An 18,897-nucleotide genomic window follows, 5' to 3' on the forward strand; every position below is an offset into this window, starting at 1 on the left:
CCACAAACTTCAAAGTGTTTCCTTTCAAATAGTATCAAGAATATGCAAATCCTTGCTACAGGGCCTGAGCTTCAGGCAGTTAGATCTGGGTATGCCATTTTAGGCCAAATTCAAAAAAAGGGTCCGATCATTTTAATGCCTTAACTTAACCTTAAAACACTTTGAAATTTGACGTCTGGAAAACATGGGTGAACGTCTAATTCTGACGTGAGACTGTGAGAGCCTGTAGCGCTAGCTACCTCCACTGTAAATTAGCTTGACATGCTAGAAAGTAATAGAAACAAAAAAAGAAACTAAAAGAAACACGTTTTATTATTTTCCGTGTCAATTTGTTTCTCCTGTCTTGAATGTAGAATTTCTACATTTCGACCTCCCCAAATAAATGTGCTCTCTTTGATTAGAAATTCAGTCAGTGAATCAGGTCTATGCAACACCCGTAAACAATTCCCATAGCTAAGGGAAAACTATTCCTTAAGGTAAAAAAAAAAACACTTAAGGGAAATACTCACAGAAGTAGTAGCAGTTTCTGCAGGAATTGGGGCCCAATGTAAAGGATAACTCAGGGGTGGGCTGTGTGTGTGCACGTGCTTGCATGTGTGTGTGTATGCAGCCCCTGTCTCCCGATTACGAAACAGCCATTTATTACGAAACAGCCAACAGTCATTTATCTGGCAACAAAAGAGCCCTGCGGGACATGAGTTGGAACAGAAAACACATGTGCAGTGTTTCTAGGAACTGTTAGAATGGTCGGTCATTGTGTGATAGCCAAGAGGGAGGAGAATCTAATGTCCCCGGGCCTCCCCAAAATGAGTATATGACTCCTGAGGGAGGTATAGGATAGATAGGGGTCAGGTAAGGGGTTAGGGTCAAATAGGGAGAGCAGCTGTGACTGAGAGACTCTTAGTTGTGCTTTTAACATTCAACTAATGCATCCAACTAATTGACCACTAGAAAGAGCTTTTGAGAGTTCAAACAGCTTTTCCACACAAAATAGAGCTGTACTTCACATGACAATGTTTTCAAATATGGCTTATACAATTGTGTTAAGAGCTATTTACAAACCAACCTAACCATTTGACTGTTGTTGTTGTGATTGTTGACCCAGCACAGTATGTGTGTTTAAACTTTCCTCGCCTGAAGCTGTCAATTTCCTTCCTCAGTCAGCCGCCATGTGAGAGGAAGAAGAGAGAGGGGGGGAGAGAGGGAGAGAGAGAGGGGGAAGAGAGGAGAGAGAGAGGGGGAGAGAGAGAGAGAGAGGGGGGAAGAGAGGGAGAGAGAGAGGGGGGAAGAGAGGGAGAGAGAGAAGGGGGAAGAGAGGGAGAGAGAGGGGGGGAAGAGAGGGAGAGAGAGAGGGGGAAGAGAGGGAGAGAGGGGGAAGAGAGGGAGAGAGATGGGGAGAGAGAGAGAGGGGGGAAGAGAGGGAGAGAGAGGGGGAAGAGAGGGAGAGAGAGGTGGGAAGAGAGAGAGAGGGTTGCAGCCTAATCTCTTCCAGGAACTCTGGGTCAAGAATGCATTCACACTGTTGTCATGGAGATGGGGGAGTCGCCTGGGATGGGTTTTGTGGGCCAATCAGAGAGCTGCTGAGGCGCGCATAATGAGTGAACTCTCAACCTGCCCCTGTGTGGGGTATTTACGAGCCATGAGACATTCCTGAGTGGTGGGAGATTCCATTGTTTACTACTATACTGCCATTGTTGATGAAAGGGCCGGCACAGGCTGTTCCGATCCTGGGAGTCCTCAATAAATATCCCACTGTTGCAATGTGACTGACACACGTACGCACACACTCCGAACGCACACACACAAATACACCCCACTAATCCTGTGATATAATGCTATTGGGGATATTCACCTTTAAGATAATTTCTCATAAAGTAGCCTTTACCTACATGAGTCCCTATCACTTTGACCTGTTCGTTATCTCTCCCACTAAATACAGTGTCAGCTGTGATGTGTGTGTTCTTCTGAAAGAACAGGCAGTGTCCTGAAACAGATAACACAGGCTGGGGCTGATAAAGCCGATGTTCAGTGACCTCCATATATAGTCCATATAGTAGATCCATATGGTATTGATTTCTTTGCGTGGCTGTAGGGTATTACATTGGGGTCAATAGTGGGTTTCCCTGTTGTTAACATGACATAACAGGATGTGCTGTCTAGGCAATGACCTTAAATAATATCCAAGCCCGGACCATCTACCCTGCAGCCATGTAGGGAGATTTAAACCCACATAGAAAGAACAGGTGTCTTTGTAACAGAGGTGGTTGGGTGAACCAAGCTCACGTCATGAGTCACCTTGCCGGAAACCTGAGTACTCAGAAGCCTGATTCACACTATAGGGGCCAAACTGAGCCAATCTGATCTGAACTGGACTGGTTACGCATCCATCATAGTTGCTGGAACCATACGGGACAGGCCATTGCGAAAATATAATATAAACTGTGTGAATCAGGTCTCAGATGGGCTTTAGCCCCCATAGTTTATGCCTAGATTTTAGCTCAGCGGGCTTCTGCAGTCTTGTGGCACACAGACAACCCAGGTTCAAAGCCATTCAGTCACACTTTCAGTACCACCAGTACAATATAAGAATACTATTTAATATGCATTAGGGTAGAATCATTGAGGGCCATTACATGATCATGTTGACCTTTCAGGGAAATGCATAAAGGAGCTAGATGTGATCTGCAGCGACAATTACTGTACTACCACAATGACTACCCATAACCATTATCCTGCTGTTCCTTTCCTGATGTATTTAATTTATTAAAAACCTTTCATGATTATGAAACCATTAGTAAAAAAAGATCAAATCCAGCTCCATTGCCTCTACTGTACGTGGTCAGAGAAGTACAATTCCACACCATAAACAATGTGTTCATCACAGCTAATGGAATGCAGCATTTCACTGTCTCTGTACGTGATGTAGGATCTTCATTGGATCACTCTTAGAAATGCAAACTTGCAGTGTATTCAAGGTTTAAAAAGTATTCTAAAGTTTGTCATTTTCACTTTCAAATGTCAGACTTGATTTCCCCTAAACAAAAAATGTATCAACCCCTACAAAAAGAAGAAGAAGAAGCCTGTTGTAGCAAACTACCTCAAAGATCCTACCTCTGTACAGCCTTTCAGGTTAAACTCAAGATTGCGAGTGCTACAGCTGTACAGTACACATGACCATGTTATTACACTTTACAGAGAGTTTCTGAAGAGTGTGCACTGTTAATGTCCACCAGTGTGTGTGTGTGTGTGTGTGTGTGTGTGTGTGTGTGTGGGAGGGGGAGGGGGGGGGGCAGTCTGTCCAAGGAAGCCTTTTGAGTGCACAGCGCAATCTGAGACGTTCCCACAGCCCCCCCTAAATCAAATTGTATTTGTCACATCCTTCGTAAACAACAGGTGCGGGCTAACGGTGAAATGCTTATTTACGGGCCCTTCCCAACAATGCAGAGAGAAAGAAAATAGAGAAATAGTGGAAAAGTAATAACCCGTTATTATAAAAGTTATAATAAATACACAATGAGTAATGATAACTTGGCTATATACATGGGGTACTAGTACTGAGTCCATGTGCAGGGGTACGAGGTCATTGAGGTAGATATGTACATATAACTAGGAATAAAGTGACAGATCAGAAACAATAGCAGCAGCGTGTGTGATGAGTCAAAAACGTTAGTGCCAAAAGGGTCAAAGCAGATAGTTATATAGTTAACCAAATACTGTAGCTACCCTGACTAATTCTTTAGGAGTCTTATGGCTTGGGGTTAGAAGCTGTTCAGGATCGTTGGTTCCAGATTTGGTGCATCAGCACTGCTTGCCGTACGATAGCAGAGAAAACAGCCTGTGACTTGGGTGGCTGGATCTTTGGCACTTTTTTTAAGAGCCTTCCTCTGACAAAGGAATACCCTCCCTCATTCCTCTCTCTCCCTCTCCTCCCTCACCCACTCTATCCCTCGCTTTCTCCTCCCTTATTCCCTCTCTCCCTCAATGGAAAATGAATACAGTCATCATTCACTGTTCGATTTCTAAAATATAACCGAAACACAAGCAAAACCTGCTGCAAATGCATCCAACGAGTTTGTAGCGGGACACATTGGACGCAGTCATTGCGTGCTAGGAATATCCATCCCTCTCTCCCTCAACAGCAGCAGAACTAACGAGCACTGTTCCATCCATGTGTGGACATGACATTTAGCTTATTAAGACTGGATAACTCTCCACCAAAAGTACAGGAACAAGCTTCTACCACCCTACATTTTCAGTATCTTTCTCTCTCTTTCTTCTCTCTCTCTCTCTCTTTCATCTCCATCTCCCCCTCTCTCTCGGACAGGCCGACAGACATGCCACCCTACCCAGAACCAGTTGGGACTGGCGTCGTTGCAGAATTCTTCCAGATGTTCCTCTGGGGTCATGGTTCCATGGCAGGGCTCGATCCCCACTCAGGCGTAGGATCCTCAACTTGTGTGTGTGTGTTAGAAACCTGGTGATCCAACCGACATGTGTGTGTGTGTGTGTGTTAGAAACCTGGTGATCCAACCGACATGTGTGTGTGTGTGTGTGTTAGAAACCTGGTGATCCAACCGACATGTGTGTGTGTGTGTGTGTGTGTTAGACACTTGGTGATCCGACGGACGTGTGTGTATTCAGGTGTAAGAAACCCGGTAGTCCGACGTATGTGTTCAGACGTTAAAACCAAGTAGTGATCTTTGCGATTCTCTGTAAGACTGTTATACTGTGTGTGCTCACCGGTCAAACTGTCTATATAGTGTTTCTGTGGATGTTTAATTTTACCGAGCGTGTTCTGAGAACCACGTTCCAAGACGAAACCTGAGAGGACAGACCAGATCCCATCCCAGCTCCTTTAGATGGTGCTGCTGACACCAGGACAACACACGCGTGCGCACACGCACACGCACACACACACTACCTGTATTCATGTGTACATGAACATATACACATAGAATACACAAACACATGCATTAATTGCATACACACTGTCATGACATAAATGCATGCACACTTTGATGGTACAAACACAAACTAACACGCACGTATGCAGGCACGCACGCACACACACCATAAGGAAAACATCTCTATGGGCAGTAACTCCTGGAACTGGTTTGCTACCCAACTCTTAGCTCCCTAAGTGACGTCATCACAGCCATTTGGGACAGGGACCTGGTGTCCACTAAGTTCTAACCGCTGCTCAACCCCCCCCCGTCTATCCCCCCTACCCCAAGGGCTGCAAGACGAGTAGGTCAGCTCAACATGCTCTTACAATCCAGGGTACACGGCTCTGTTGAACGTCCCTGTCTGCCCCCTTGCATCTCTGGGTTGGACCCCTGAGCTGCGGCTCAGAGTATTCTTTCTTCATCATATGCAATGTATTCTCTGTGAATTTGGTATGTCCCCCCCCCCCCCCCCCCCCTGTTCAGAGAAATGTGTCATTGAATTTGTTAGGTTTATGTCCCATCCCATCCTACATCACAGCCAGCTATGAGTGCTGAAACTAGGCTCGGGGTACATGGGTGGATGATTTTCAGTCAGGAGACTGAGTGTCGAGTTCCGATTTAGTTGATGTAGCCCAGGCACAGACTCCTGGCTTTTACCATGGCAGGAATCCCAGCATCATTGTTAACACAGAACTCCTCTGTCAATAAAACACATAATGATGAACCTGGGCCTTAGGTGTGCTGGCAGGGATTCTACCGTTAGACCAGTTCTGACACCACCAATTACCACCACTCTCACAGATAAACCCTAGTTAAAAGATCCTATAGGATTCCAATACATTTTTTCCCCATTGGAAACCTAAAGGATTTTTTGGGACGAGGGTCAAATATATTATTTAAGGAGATCTGAGTTTTTGATTACAGGACAGGTGTAAATATAGATAGTGAGGAAAGAGACAGTTGGCCAAGGAGGCATATGTGGTCTAGAGTCAGGAGCTTAGACCGTCTACACCAGACATCAGCACACTGATAAGTGTTTCGTTAAGATATCTGAATAGAAATGATACAAGGCTGGTTCCAAAATCTGACATTTTCCTATTGGATTCTAACTGGATCCAAGGATTTCAATAGATTTTTTTTCTCCTATAGGATCTCTATTAATTTTGTCAACGGGAATTGTATAGATATTTACATGACCTTTTAAAGGATTTATCCTCAAATCCTGGCTATGCACTATAGTTAACCCGGCTGCTTAAAATATTGAGCACCCATCCGCCAAATCTCTTCGACAATTACCTACGAAGGTGGACAGCAGACACAACAACTGATATTAAACGGCCCCCCTTACCACTTGAGATGGTGACCCTATAGTGGGGAACCGCTGGCAATGTCCCCTCTACCCAGTAGCTGTCTCGTGCTGCCCCACATCCCCTCCAAAGTCCAGGGGACACAATGTGAGCAAACATTTGGATCTTGGTGCATTAAAGTTACTGTGGCAACAACAATAGCTGTGAAACCGACTAATGATGAAATGAAAGAAATTGAAAGAAATTCTCATGTCTTTGAGTTACTGTACCTAAAAAATGTATTTTCCTTCTACTTTTTATTTGCAAATAAGCAGCGTAAAGATGCTGTGCATCAAAAGGGGAAAACCCCACAACATCTTGTGTTATTGTAACATTGTATATAGTACTGTATCATATTGTAATGTCTAATTCAAAGACAAGATGTTGCAGGACTAAGAATCTAATCAAATAACTCAAGTGAGTTCTTTGTTGAAGAAGGTGTACTGTACTGGTGGTCATACCGCAAATGAACTGGCAGCCTTGCGTCCCTCCCATATTGTGGTGAACAAATTCGAAAGGAAGATAGAACTGTTGTAATTAATGTTGTTGAATTTGTACTGGAACAAATGACAGCAAACTATAACTACAATTAAGAAAAACATTTTATCATAGGATTCTGATTGGGGTGACAAATTTCAATTGGACTAGATGTACTGTTCACAACTTGAGCCTAGTGGCAATAGCTTCCGCTGACTGTCAGTCATGTAAACGTATAGTGTGTACGGCCCTCTGCTGACCATATAGGGTTCAGTCTCGTGTGCAGCAAACAGAATGTGAAGAAAGGGAATAAAGAGGGAGACACCACCCCCTAGAGGTTAGAAACTAGAGTTGCTGTGAGAGATTTGTGAAGCGAGTCAACCTTTAGAGTAGGATTGTGCAGGCTTTTGTGCCCCGGTGTCGTGAATGAGCCTAGTTAATATGACCTGAGGACTCCTCCAGTCCCTAGACAGAACTCTATGTAACATTGAAACAAGAAAGATCAAGAAGAAGCTGAAGAACAGGAAGAGGCCTCAACCACAAGCAGCTAGAGGAGCATCAAAACCCAGTCAAGTGCAGGGAGGAAGTGACAGGTGAAGGTAGACTGTATGCAGATGTTCCTCTGCTGGGGGGCAGAGGTTAATCTAATGTGTTGACATACCCGTCAAACTCGAGCCCTGGGAAGGAGCTGGTGGAGTTGCCTGGTGGCACATGCGTCGTGAAGCAGATGACACCACAGATTGTTGTGTGTAGATATCCCGGGTGAACGAGACAATCTGTTATGTAACTTTGCGCCGATGTCACGTGTAAGGGGGATGATGTGTTGTGTGGCTGTAGTCAAAGGAGGCATAGGCCTGGGCAAAAAGTGTATAAAAACCAACGTAAAAGATGGAGAAAGGGAGATTCTGGGGAAGAAAGGAGCTGATTGATGTATTAATATTAGAACACTTCAGTGCAAGGTAAGAAGTGAATTTAATTGATATTGTTAGAAGCTACTGCATTAAAATAGCTAAATAAAAAAATAATAAAATCCATCAGGTGTGAAGCTGTGGAACCAAAATAGAAGTGTTACTGGTTTTCATTAACTAGTTCATTTATTGGTTGAATAAATAGTCAAGAATTAGAGTAACATAACTAGGCTTAGGTAGCCTGCAGCCAGGCCATATTGTGGGCTTGAGCAGGAAACCAAAGGGGGGCTTGAAGGTAACTGTGTAAAAAGCACACTAAAGGAGCACTGGGTGTCTATAGTTTGTCCTCTACCCAGACGAAGTGCAGCTAGTTTTAGCTGAAACCCTACACCCGGGACTTAGCTAGTGTGACTCACCCATGTGGGTGCTGTCCAGTCAATTAGATAGGGAGGACCAGCCGCTAGCAGGGGTGTCTGAGATTATTCCGCAGTTTATAATAGTTTAACCCCGTGGCGGAACGTAACCACGCAGTAAGAGCCGCACCACGTAACCAAGTAGTACAGAGTGGACTATAAATAATCATTGAATCGCTCGTTGGTGTTGTACACAAAAATAGCCCCCGCTGACGCGTAGTATACCGAGTCACAAACTACCCGTGAAGTGTAATCAGTAGGAAGGAGTGAGCTAACCTCCGTGGCTTGCAGGGATAGACCCAGTGGGGTGACCGTGTGCATAAAGTGAAACTCAAGGCTCCACTGCTAACTCAGCTCAGGGTAGGAGGACAGGAAGGCCCCCCTTCACCTAGAAAGAGGCTCACGGTGGGAGTTGACCCGACCTGTGAGGCCAAGAGAAGATCCGCACTAACAAATCCAGGTCCAGACTGAAGCCTGCGATTAGTTGATTATCAGAAACAGGGGTGTTGGTGCCGGGCTGGCTCCCCAAGGCATGAGGCGGCGAGGCCTCGTTTAAAGCCCCCGTTCAACTGTGTAACTACCCCACAAGAAGTAGATCATAGTAAAACAGATATATCTTTCAGATTGTACACACACCTGGACTGGTGTGTAACCAATAGAAGGCAGCAGAGATGGAGATCGTTTTCAAAATACGTACTTTTACACACTCAGTACATAAAGTATGGATTCAAGTTTCTCAACATAGTGATCATCAGAAGGCTGCAAACACTGAGCTCCAGAAAACACAACCACACGTAACGCTTTTGTAACGGACATTGTTATGAAGACACCAAAGAAAACATGACATGGTTACTCTTTACATGACACAAAGCAGTCTAAATATATGCAAAATAGTTTGTCACAAAAGCCCAGGCAAAAAAGAAAACGTCTACAAAAATAATATTTGTACAAAATACACTCCTCAAAAAAATATCATCAACTACAATATGAACGGCGGCAGACACTGCGGAATGATTACTTTTTAACACAACACAACAGAGAGGTGGAGGGTTAATAGGAGTATGGTAGTAAATTGTCATTGATACTAAATGAATACTACAGCGAACAGAGCCATACCAGCCCCAGACTGATACAGTTGAAGTCGGAAGTTGACATACACCTTAGCCAAATACATTTCAACTCAGTTTTTCACAATTCCTGACATTTAATCCTAGTAAAAATTCCCTGACTCAGGTCAGTTAGGATCACCACTTTATTTTAAGAATGTGAAATGTCAGAATTATAGTAGAGAGAATGATTTATTTCAGCTTTTATTTCTTTCATCACATTCCGTGGGTCAGAAGTTTACACGCACCCAAATAGTATTTGGTAGCATTGCCTTTAAATTGATTAACTTGAGTCAAACTTTTCGGGTAGCCTTCCACAAGCTTCCCACAATAAGTTGGGTGAATTTTGGCCCATTCCTCCTGACAGAGCTGCTGTAACTGAGTCAGGTTTGTAGGCCTCCTTGCTCCCACACGCTTTTTCAGCTCTGCCCACAAATTGTCTACAGGATTGAGGTCAGGGCTTTGTGATGGCCACTCCAATACCTTGACTTTGTTGTCCTTAAGCCATTTTGCCACAACTTTGGAAGTATGCTTGGGGTCATTGTTCATTTGGAAGACCCATTTGCGACCAAGCTTTAACTTCCTGACTGATGTCTTGAGATGTTGCTTCAATATATCCACATAATTGTCCTGCCTCATGATGCCATGTATTCTGTGAAGTGCACCAGTCCCTCCTGCAGCAAAGCACCCCCACAACATGATGCTGCCACCTCCGTGCTTCACGGTTGGGATGGTGTTCTTCGGCTTGCAAGCCTCCCCCTTTCCCTCCAAACATAACAATGGTCATTATGGCCAAACAGTTCTATTTTTGTTTCATCAGACCAGAGGACATTTCTCCAAAAAGTACGATGTTTGTCCCCATGTGCAGTTGCAAACCGTAGGCTGGCTTTTTTATGGTGGCTTTGGAGCAGTGGCTTCTTCCTTGCTGAGCGGCCTTTCAGGTTATGTCGATATAGGACTTGTTTTACTGTGGATATAGATATTTTTGTTTCCTCCAGCATCTTCACAAGGTTCTTTGCTGTTGTCCTTTGATTGATTTGCACTTTTTGAACCAAAGTATGTACATCTCTAGGAGACAGAAAGCGCCTCCTTCCTGAGCGGTATGACGGCTGCGTGGTTCCTTGGTGTTTATACTTGCGTACTATTGTTTGTACAAATGAACGTGGTACCTTCAGGGATTTGGAAATTCCTCCCAAGGATGAACCAAACTTGTGGAGGTCTACAATTGTTTTTCTGAGGTCTTGGCTGATTATTTTTTTTGATTTTCCCATGATGTCAAGCATAGAGGCGCTGAGTTTGAAGGTAGGCCTTGAAATAAATCCACAGGTACACCACCAATTGACTCAAATGATGTCAATTAGCCTATCAGAAGCTTCTAAAGCCATGACATCATTTTCTGGTGTCTTTCCAAGATGTTTAAAGGCACAGTCAACCTAGTGTATGTAAACTTCTGACCCATTGGAATTGTGATACAGTGAATTATAAGTGAAATAATCTGTCTGTAAACAATTGTTGGAAAAATTACTTGCGTCATGCACAAAGTAGATGTCCTAAACAACTTACCAAAACTATAGTTTGTTAACAAGAAATTTGTGGAGTGGTTGAAAAACAAGTTTTAATGACTCCAACCTAAGTGTATATGTAAACTTCTGACTTCAACTGTAGCTATATTCACTACCAACTACTGTCTATGGGTTATTGGCTTGATCCACCAGAAGAATACAGATAGTTTTTGGCTTTCTATTTTGACTTTCTATTTTGACCCCACTGTAGGGCTCACGCTGAGGGGTACGGCAGTTCATATGTGTTTCCCTGTGAGGAAGAAGAGGGGGCGATCCTCTTTAGCGTTGGCTGTCTGGAACTCGTCACTCAGCCGGAACCTCCACTCGTCCTCGAGCTCCAGCCTCACCACCGTCTGTCTCAGAGAACTGCGGTCAGCACATATCACACACAGAATCGCCCCTGGACGAGGGAAGAGAGAATACCTATGAGGATGTGATGGCTTTTGTGTGTGTGTGTATATATATGTGTCACACCCTGATCTGTTTCACCTGTCTTTGTGCTAGTCTCCACCCCCCACCAGGTGTCTCCCACCTCCCCTCATTATCCCCTGTGTATTTATACCTGTGTTCTTTGTTTGTCTATTGACAGTTCGTTTTGTTCATCAAGTTTACCAGCGTTTTTCCCCTTGCTCCTGTCTTTTCTAATGTTCCTGTTTTCTAGTCTTCCCAGTTTTGACCATTCTGCCTGCCCTGACCCTGAGCCTGCCTGCCGTCCTGTACCTTGTCCCACCACACTGGATTATTGACCTCTGCCTGCTCTGACCCTGAGACTGCCTGCCGTTCTGTACCTTTTGACTCTGATCTGGATTACTGACCTCTGCCTGCCCTGACCCTGAGACTTCCTGCTGTTCTGTACCTTTTGGACTCTGATCTGGATTACTGACCTCTGCCTGCCCTTGACCTGTCGTTTTGTCTGCCCCCTGTTCTAGTAATAAACTTTTGTTACTTCGACACTGTCTGTATCTGGGTCTTTCCTAAAATATGATAGTACGAACTGGCCCTGACCGATCCAGCAGGCTTAGACCAGCTGCACAATTCTGTATCCCTGCAAGGAGCCACCATTGGACGACACAAGAAGTTACTGTAATGTCTTATGGAGGGACCATAACGACCAGACGTTCGAGACTTTGCTGGAGCAATTCCGCGGATTGCCCACTGGACAACAGGTCACACCCGCAATCTCCCAGCCTAACCCAGTGTCCTGAGAAACCTGCTTACCTCCTCCGGAGCCTTATGCTGGAGATTCTGGAACCTGCCAGGCTTTTCTCCCCTAGTGCTCTCTCATTTTCGAGCTGCAGCCTTCTTCGTTCCCCTCGGACCGCTCGAGGATAGGGCTACATCATAACGCTGATGACAAGGAGGGCACTCGCCTGGGCTATGGCGGTGTGGGAGCAACGCGATGGCTTTTCGCATGTTGGCGGCTGAGAGTGCCTGGAACCCGGAAGCATTGTTCGACATGTTCGTTTACGGACTATCGGAGGTGGTCAAAGATGAGCTTGCAGCCCGGGAGCTACCCATGGAACTTGATTCCCTCATAGCCTTGACCATCCAGATCGATGGGCGGATTCGAGAATGTAGGAGAGAGAGGAAATCTGTGCCCTGTCGCCTTCGATTCCCACCTCGCCTCCAAAGAACCCCGGAGATCCCCAAAGTCTACATGTCCGAGTGAACCCGACGTCACACGAGTTCTCTCGGGAAACACAGAGGGCTGCCGACTCACCTCCTTTGGAATCCAGGCACCTGGGCAGGGCTAGATTAACACTTACGCCGACTCCACACCCAGAGCTGTCTATATTGTGGAACTACGGGACGTTTTCGTAGCTACCTGCCCTTTAAAAACCAGGCTCATCAAGGGGCGAGTACTCTGGTGGGCCTTATTGAGAACTTTTCCTCTCCCATTACTCGCACCCCTTTCCATGCCATCCTGCTGTGGGGTAACAAGTATAAATCTCTCTGGGTACTCCGACTCTGGGGCCAATTAGTTTTTTTGGATGCTACCCTGGTGTCCGAGCTGGGCATCCCCACTCAGCCCCTCTCCATTCCCATTGATGTTAGAGCGCTGGACGGGCGCTCTATAAGCCGGGTCACTCACAATACCACTCCCATGATATTGTGTGAGGGGCTACAGCGAGGGAATCCAATTTATGCTGATTAAGTCTCCTCAGGTTCCCGTGGTATTGGGATTCTCTTGGCTCCAGCGACACAATCCCATCATAGACTTGACTGCTGGTGCCACTATGGGCTGGAGCCAGTTCTGCCACACCCATTGTCTGAAGTCAGCGCAGCCTGCCCCAGGACGTCTTCCTGGGGGCTCGGAAGTTGCCCCGGACCTCTCCGCCATTCCCACGGAGTACCAGGACCTCTGGGAAGTGTTCAGTAAGGCCCGGGCCACTTCCCTTCTGCCGCAACGACCCTATGACTGCAGGATTGACCTTCTTCCAGGCACCACTCCACCCCAGGGACAACTGTACTCTTTGTCGGGTCCAGAGACCAAGGCCATGGAGACCTACATTGATAACTCCCTAAAGGCAGGGTTCATCCATCCTTCTGCCTCCCCCGCCGGCGCAGGGTTCTTCTTTGTGGAGAAAAAGGGCAAAACCCTGCGCCCGTGCATTGACTACCGGGGCCTCAACGGAATCACGGTGAAGAACCGCTACCCACTACCACTCATCTCCTCGGCCTTCCAGCCGCTCCAGGTGGCCAACGTGTTCTCCAATCTGGACCTACGGAATGCCTACAATCTGGTACGGATACGGGAAGGGGACAAGTGAAAGACCGCCTTCAACGCGGTCACTACAAGTATCTGGTCATGCCATTTGGCCTTACCAACGCCCCAGCTGTATTCCAGGCTCTGGTTAATGATGTTCTCCGCAACATGTTGAACCGGTTAGTCTTCGTCTACCTCAACGACGTCCACATCTTCTCCCGCTCCGCCCAAGAATACGTGCTCCACGTCCGACAGGTTCTCCAACACCTCCTGGAGTACCAGCTTTTTGTGAAAGCAGAGATGTGCGAATTCCATCGCTCCACCATCCCCTTCCTGGGTCACATCATCGCTGCAGGGTGTGTACAGATGGATCCCGGGAAGGTGAGAGCGGTGGTGGATTGGCCCCAGTCTACGTCCAGGGTGCAGCTACAATGTTTCCTGGGATTGTGCAACTTTTATCGCCGCTTTATCCGGGGTTACAACACCCTGGCTTCCTCCCTGTCTGCACTCACCTCTCCCAAGGTTCCTTTCACGTGGTCCCCAGCTGCTGACCTGGCGTTCCGGGATCTCAAACACCATTTCACCACAGCTCCCATCTTGGTTCATCCTGACCCGTCCCACCAGTTTGTGGTGGAGGCTGATGCTTTGGGTGTCGGAGTGGGGGCTGTCCTGTCCCAGCGTTCTGCCCTGGACCTCAAGTTACATCCCTGCTCCTTCTTCTCCCATTGCATCAACGCCATGGAGAGGAACTACGATGTGGTGAATCGTGAGCTTCTCGCGTTGAAGATGGAGTTGGAGGAGTGGAGGCACTGGCTGGAGGGGGCGGAACATCCGTTCATTGTGTGGACCGACCACAAGAACCTGGAATATCTCTACACCGCCAAGCGTCTCAATTCCAGGCAAGCTAGGTGGGCCTTGCTCTTCCCCCGGTTCAACTTCTCCCTCTCCTACCGACCAGGATCCAAGAACATCAAGTCGGATGCGCTGTCACGCTGCTATAGCCCCGTGGCTACACCTCCGAGTATCGTCTCAGACAGAAGGAATGGCTGTCCACCCGGTGTCTGCCCCTCCAGGTAGAGTCCCACAATCTCCCCCCCCCCCCGGTTTATAGGCCCTTTCCCCATCTCCAAGGTCATTATCCCCTTTGCTGTTCGTCTTCTGTTGCCCAGTATCCTCTATATATATATTTTTTTTTTGGGGACTCTGATCTGGATTACTGACCTCTGCCTGCCCTTGACCTCTCGTTTTGCCTGCCCCCTGTTCTAGTAATAAACTTGTGTTACTTCGACACTGTCTGCATCTGGGTCTTTCCAGAAACGTGATAACATGTGGTGTGTGCCTGCACGGGTCTTTGTGCGTGTACCTTTGAGGAAGTGAAACTTCTTAAGAAAGCCTGGTGTGACGAAGGAATCACAGAAGCAGAGCAGCAGGCCGCTGAACAGCAGCTCTGCAGTACTGATGTTGATGGAGTGAGGTCTGGAACTCACAAAACACACCGTCACCTAGAGGGAGGGGGAAAAGACGCACCGTTGAGTGATCTGACATCGAAACAATCACATATGTATTTGTGTGTGTGTGTGTGTGTGTACCTCAGGCCCCAGGTTAAGGTAGCAGTCTACAGACAGAATGGGGTGTGTGTAGTTGCGTGCGCTGAGGGGGAACAGGCGTTGGCTGGTGTGTTGCAGGTATTTCTCTAGAAGTAGCTGTGCAGGCGTGGCCAGGAATGGATGCTTGCTGTCCGGGGCACAGATATACTGTGACGGCTGGATGGAGGTGGGGACGTCGGTTATCTAAAACCACACATTACATCAACATTGCAATGGTCAACGCATGAACATTAGACAAAATTAGCGACTGGATTCAATACATATTGCTGAAGTTCCGCCTTACTGCGCGATATACATTTCAAGGTAATGTTCCCGAATTGGCGGAGACTGGATTCGCGGTACACGCCACCGGCTCAATCAGAAATTACCTAAAAATGTCAATCCCACTATAACGCGGAACTTCAGCAATACGGATTGAATCGAACCCCAGAACTGAGATATTACATTAGAGACGGATATGAATCGATCTCATCGGAACACTACGTTTGATCTTAAGTCGAGTGACACGATGATGAAGGTGGTGATGCGTGTGTGTGCGGTTTTGTGTATGTGAGTGTGTGTAAGCCTGTACCTTGGTCTTGATGATGAAGGTACGGTATCCTCCGATAGCGATCTGTTTCTTCATCACACTGAAGTTGTTGAAGCGACAGATGAGCAGACCAGCACTGTGGGCTCGCAGGGTGAAGTCCACATCATCACACATGAACCTGAGGTGGAGCAGAGGAAGAGGAGGAAGAGAGTGGAGCGTGAGAAAAGGAAGATAAAAAGAAGAGTGAGAAAGAGGAAGAGTGATGGCTCAGTGAAGTTTTTTTTCACCAGAGATGTGATGTTTCACATAGAAACCACTTCAACCTAGCAGCCTCTTACCATAACAATGACTTATGTAAAGTAAAGTGGCTGTCCTCTCTCATCCATTCTGGTTGTATTCCATTCTTTCATATTCGGCAGCAGGTAGCCTAGCGTTTAAGAGTGTTGGGCCAGTAACTAAAAGGTTTCTGGTTCGAATCCCTGAGCTGACTAGGTGAAAAATCTGCCGTTGTACCCTTTAGCATGGCACTTAACCTGGATAAGAGTGTCTACTAAAATGTGATAATATTTGACTCTATTCTACTGTCTCGCCTGTTCTCGTTGTATTGAACGTCCTGGGTCAGGTCCACATTGAGAAGCAGGAAGTCGTGGAGGTGTCCTCTGGAGAACGGTTCCTCGTGACGAGCTCCTCCCCCCTTCCCCTGACTCGGGGAGCGACTGCCCCACTTCCTGATCCCACAGAGGCCGTACTGGGTGAGGTCGGGACACGCCTCCATGTGCTGCAGCACCTGCTTCAGAGACACGTTCCTCTCTACAGGCCTTGAGGCACTGGGGGGAGAGAGAGAATGGAGAGAGATGATTACAGAGCTCCGCGAGGACAATACTTTCAAAACATCAATATATATATATAAAAACAAATTGTTGATGTGTGTGTGTGTAGCTGAAACTTGTTCCTTGTATGTGTGAGTGTGTGTGTGTGTGTGTGTGTATGCCTGTGTGAGTCCAGGTCCACGGCGTTCCACATGACGCAGGAGTCATCAGAGACTATGATGAAGGGCCAGACGTCGGCCGGTGGCCCCCCTCCCTCCAGCCTGTGCCTGCGCTCCAGCCCCAGGTTGTGATAGGACAGCTCCTTGATCAGGAAGTGGGCAGCACCTTGGGGGAGGGGCCAGAGGTCAGAGAGGGAGACATCGGGAAACACTGCTGTTATTTTTCTGTGTTAGTGCGTCTCATGTTGTTAGATAGTCTTGTCTGTTGTGTGTATTCTCTCCTCCACTCACTCACTCACTCCACAACGGGGGAGAGGGTGAGAGATAGACAAAGTGAGAGGGAGAGAGAGAGAGAGAGAGAGTGAGAGAGGTAGTGAGTGAATAGGAAAGAGATTGGCGGTAGTTAGCGTACCGATGCCGGCTCCATTGAAGACAGTGGGCAGCACCAGCATGATGTGGTTGGGCCAGTACTTCTTATAGACAGCCATCTCGTACTCCTTGACAACCAGGATGTGGAGGTGGGCCGCCCCGTCCATGGCGTGGTACAGGTTAAACAGGCCGTGCTCATGACGACCCGTTGTCGGGGTGAAGATGGGGCTCTTGATGCAGTCTGGGTTCTGATGGGGGGGGGAGGAGAAACATGCAGCGGTATATAAATGTCTGAGTGGGTTCTGCAAAGATTGGATGATCTTAGGGCTTCTACACTTTGTAGGTCCGTATATAGAGGAGGTTTCAGATGGTGAAGGCATATAGAAAAGAGAGAAACAAAGAACGGTTGGCAGATGAGGCACAGGAGAACCTGGGCGGTGGAATTAGCCAGTGCATTCTGCAGGGGTTCATGTAAATGTTAGAGTATGGCTGTCGTCTGACACTACTCTCCTTGACTTGTGCACTTGCTCATCCCCCCCTAGCAGATCGAAAGGCACCGGATTGCTGTAAGGACGTTTGTACCACATTTCTTACACCCATAAATGGGAGTGAACAAGTGCGCCCTTGAGGAAGAAGGGTAGAGAATGGGTACTATGGTTAGTAGTAGGGGCAAAGGGCCTTAGTTAGGTTACCCAATCGGAGGTGAGGGGCAGTCTCATGCTCTCCAGCTGGCCTCCTGGTTGGCTGAAGCTGAAGTGGTGTTGCTTAGACTTGGGGATGATGAAGTAGAGCTGGATCTCCTCCCCCAGCAGCAGGTGGGAGAAGGTGAAGCCATGCAGCAGCGACTCATACATCTACCAGGTAAAGTATATGGCCGAATACATTATCTAGCTACAGGTCTAGAATACATTATTACACATAGAGTAGACCAACTGAGCAATGAGAATGAGACCAACTGAGCAGCTAAGAATAAATAGCGTGTGTGTGTGTGTGTGTTCTCAGCTCACCTGGTATCCGGGGTTGAAGCCTGTGTACTGGTGACACTGCTCACAGTGGTGGTAGGTGTTGTAGGCTGCGTATTTGGACAGTTTGATCCTGGCCGTACGCCTCCGCAGATACACGTCCTCCTTACGTCTGGGGTTTCCTGGGGGACAGAGCAGGGGCTGGGGGTTAGTTAACCTGGCAAACACCAGTTTAGAACCATGGAACATCTCTGATAACCACAGTCACGTACATACAGCTACACTCTTAGAATAAAATGCACGTATCTAGAACCCAGAATGGTTCTAGAACATCTATCTAGAACATAAAAGGGTTCTTTCTCCTAAGCGGACAGTAGAATAAGCCTTTTTTTTCTTCCTAAGAGTGTACAGAGCTCAGCCAAGCTGGAAATAGTGGAGAAAGAGATCGGGAGGTCCAAGACAAAGATGTCATCTAGTAAACCTCACAATCATAATGGTAACCGAGAGAGATGCCCCACTCCCCTATCCTACCGTCAGTGTTGGGGTAGTAGTCAGGGCAATAGACAGTGCTGATGTCTTCATATTTGGGGTTGTGGACGGTGTAGTCGAAGGGCATACTCCTCAGTGTGTCTATTATCGGCCAGGGAGCACAGGCTGGGTGGTACTGGACACCCTCCAGCTGGTCACCTATACCACACACACACACACACACACGCGCGTGTTTATATTCATAATACAGTCACAACAGCTCATGGGTCCTTAATAAACATCCCTAAATGCACGGAAACCTATAGGATTAATTCATAATGCATTACACATGTTGTGTATACAACACACAGACGTCTATACCAGCAAATATCTACTTAAAATAACCTCTTGGTGGAAGCTATGTACTGTCCTGTAATTCATTCAAAGTGTTCTACGTGATGCATATTATTAAGACTGGTGCAGAGTGGAGGGCCGTGGTAGTTATGGAG

At 47.0% G+C, this 18,897-nt stretch overlaps 2 protein-coding genes and 1 long non-coding RNA gene across 7 annotated transcripts in view; 1 reads left to right on the forward strand and 2 right to left on the reverse strand.

Annotated features, from left to right (window-relative positions):
• The window catches only part of lpin1a (lipin 1a), a 50,608-nt gene extending 45,777 nt beyond the window's left edge, over window positions 1-4,831 (reverse strand). For all 4 annotated transcript variants that reach the window (XM_036962467.2, XM_036962466.2, XM_090220628.1 and 1 more), the window contains exon 1: window positions 4,347-4,831. In XM_036962467.2, coding sequence (XP_036818362.2) covers window positions 4,347-4,406 — 60 coding nt within the window. In that variant the 5' untranslated portion in view covers window positions 4,407-4,831. The remainder of the gene's footprint in view (window positions 1-4,346) is intronic.
• A 2,526-nt stretch (window positions 4,832-7,357) lies between these two features.
• On the forward strand, window positions 7,358-11,709 carry LOC149972072 (uncharacterized). Its single transcript, XR_016491906.1, has 2 exons — window positions 7,358-7,728; window positions 10,970-11,709. It is a non-coding gene; the product is annotated as an uncharacterized LOC149972072 (long non-coding RNA).
• The window catches only part of LOC110504191 (growth regulating estrogen receptor binding 1), a 57,961-nt gene continuing 47,953 nt past the window's right edge, over window positions 8,890-18,897 (reverse strand). The window contains exons 24-33 of one of the 2 annotated variants that reach the window (XM_036962793.2): window positions 18,452-18,607; window positions 17,966-18,102; window positions 17,651-17,812; window positions 17,002-17,206; window positions 16,593-16,755; window positions 16,192-16,428; window positions 15,644-15,779; window positions 15,055-15,255; window positions 14,829-14,967; window positions 8,890-11,158 (exon numbers count right to left, since the gene is read on the reverse strand). In XM_036962793.2, the coding sequence (XP_036818688.2) occupies window positions 10,995-11,158; window positions 14,829-14,967; window positions 15,055-15,255; window positions 15,644-15,779; window positions 16,192-16,428; window positions 16,593-16,755; window positions 17,002-17,206; window positions 17,651-17,812; window positions 17,966-18,102; window positions 18,452-18,607 (1,700 nt within the window). In that variant the 3' untranslated portion in view covers window positions 8,890-10,994. Of the gene's footprint in view, window positions 11,159-14,828; window positions 14,968-15,054; window positions 15,256-15,643; window positions 15,780-16,191; window positions 16,756-17,001; window positions 17,207-17,650; window positions 17,813-17,965; window positions 18,103-18,451; window positions 18,608-18,897 lie in introns of those variants that run through there. The other variant, XM_090220629.1, reaches the window with a different exon arrangement.

Source organism: Oncorhynchus mykiss, chromosome 25 (genome assembly GCF_057628025.1).
Source record: "Oncorhynchus mykiss isolate SJ-2025 chromosome 25, ASM5762802v1, whole genome shotgun sequence".
Lineage (NCBI taxonomy): Eukaryota > Metazoa > Chordata > Actinopteri > Salmoniformes > Salmonidae > Oncorhynchus > Oncorhynchus mykiss.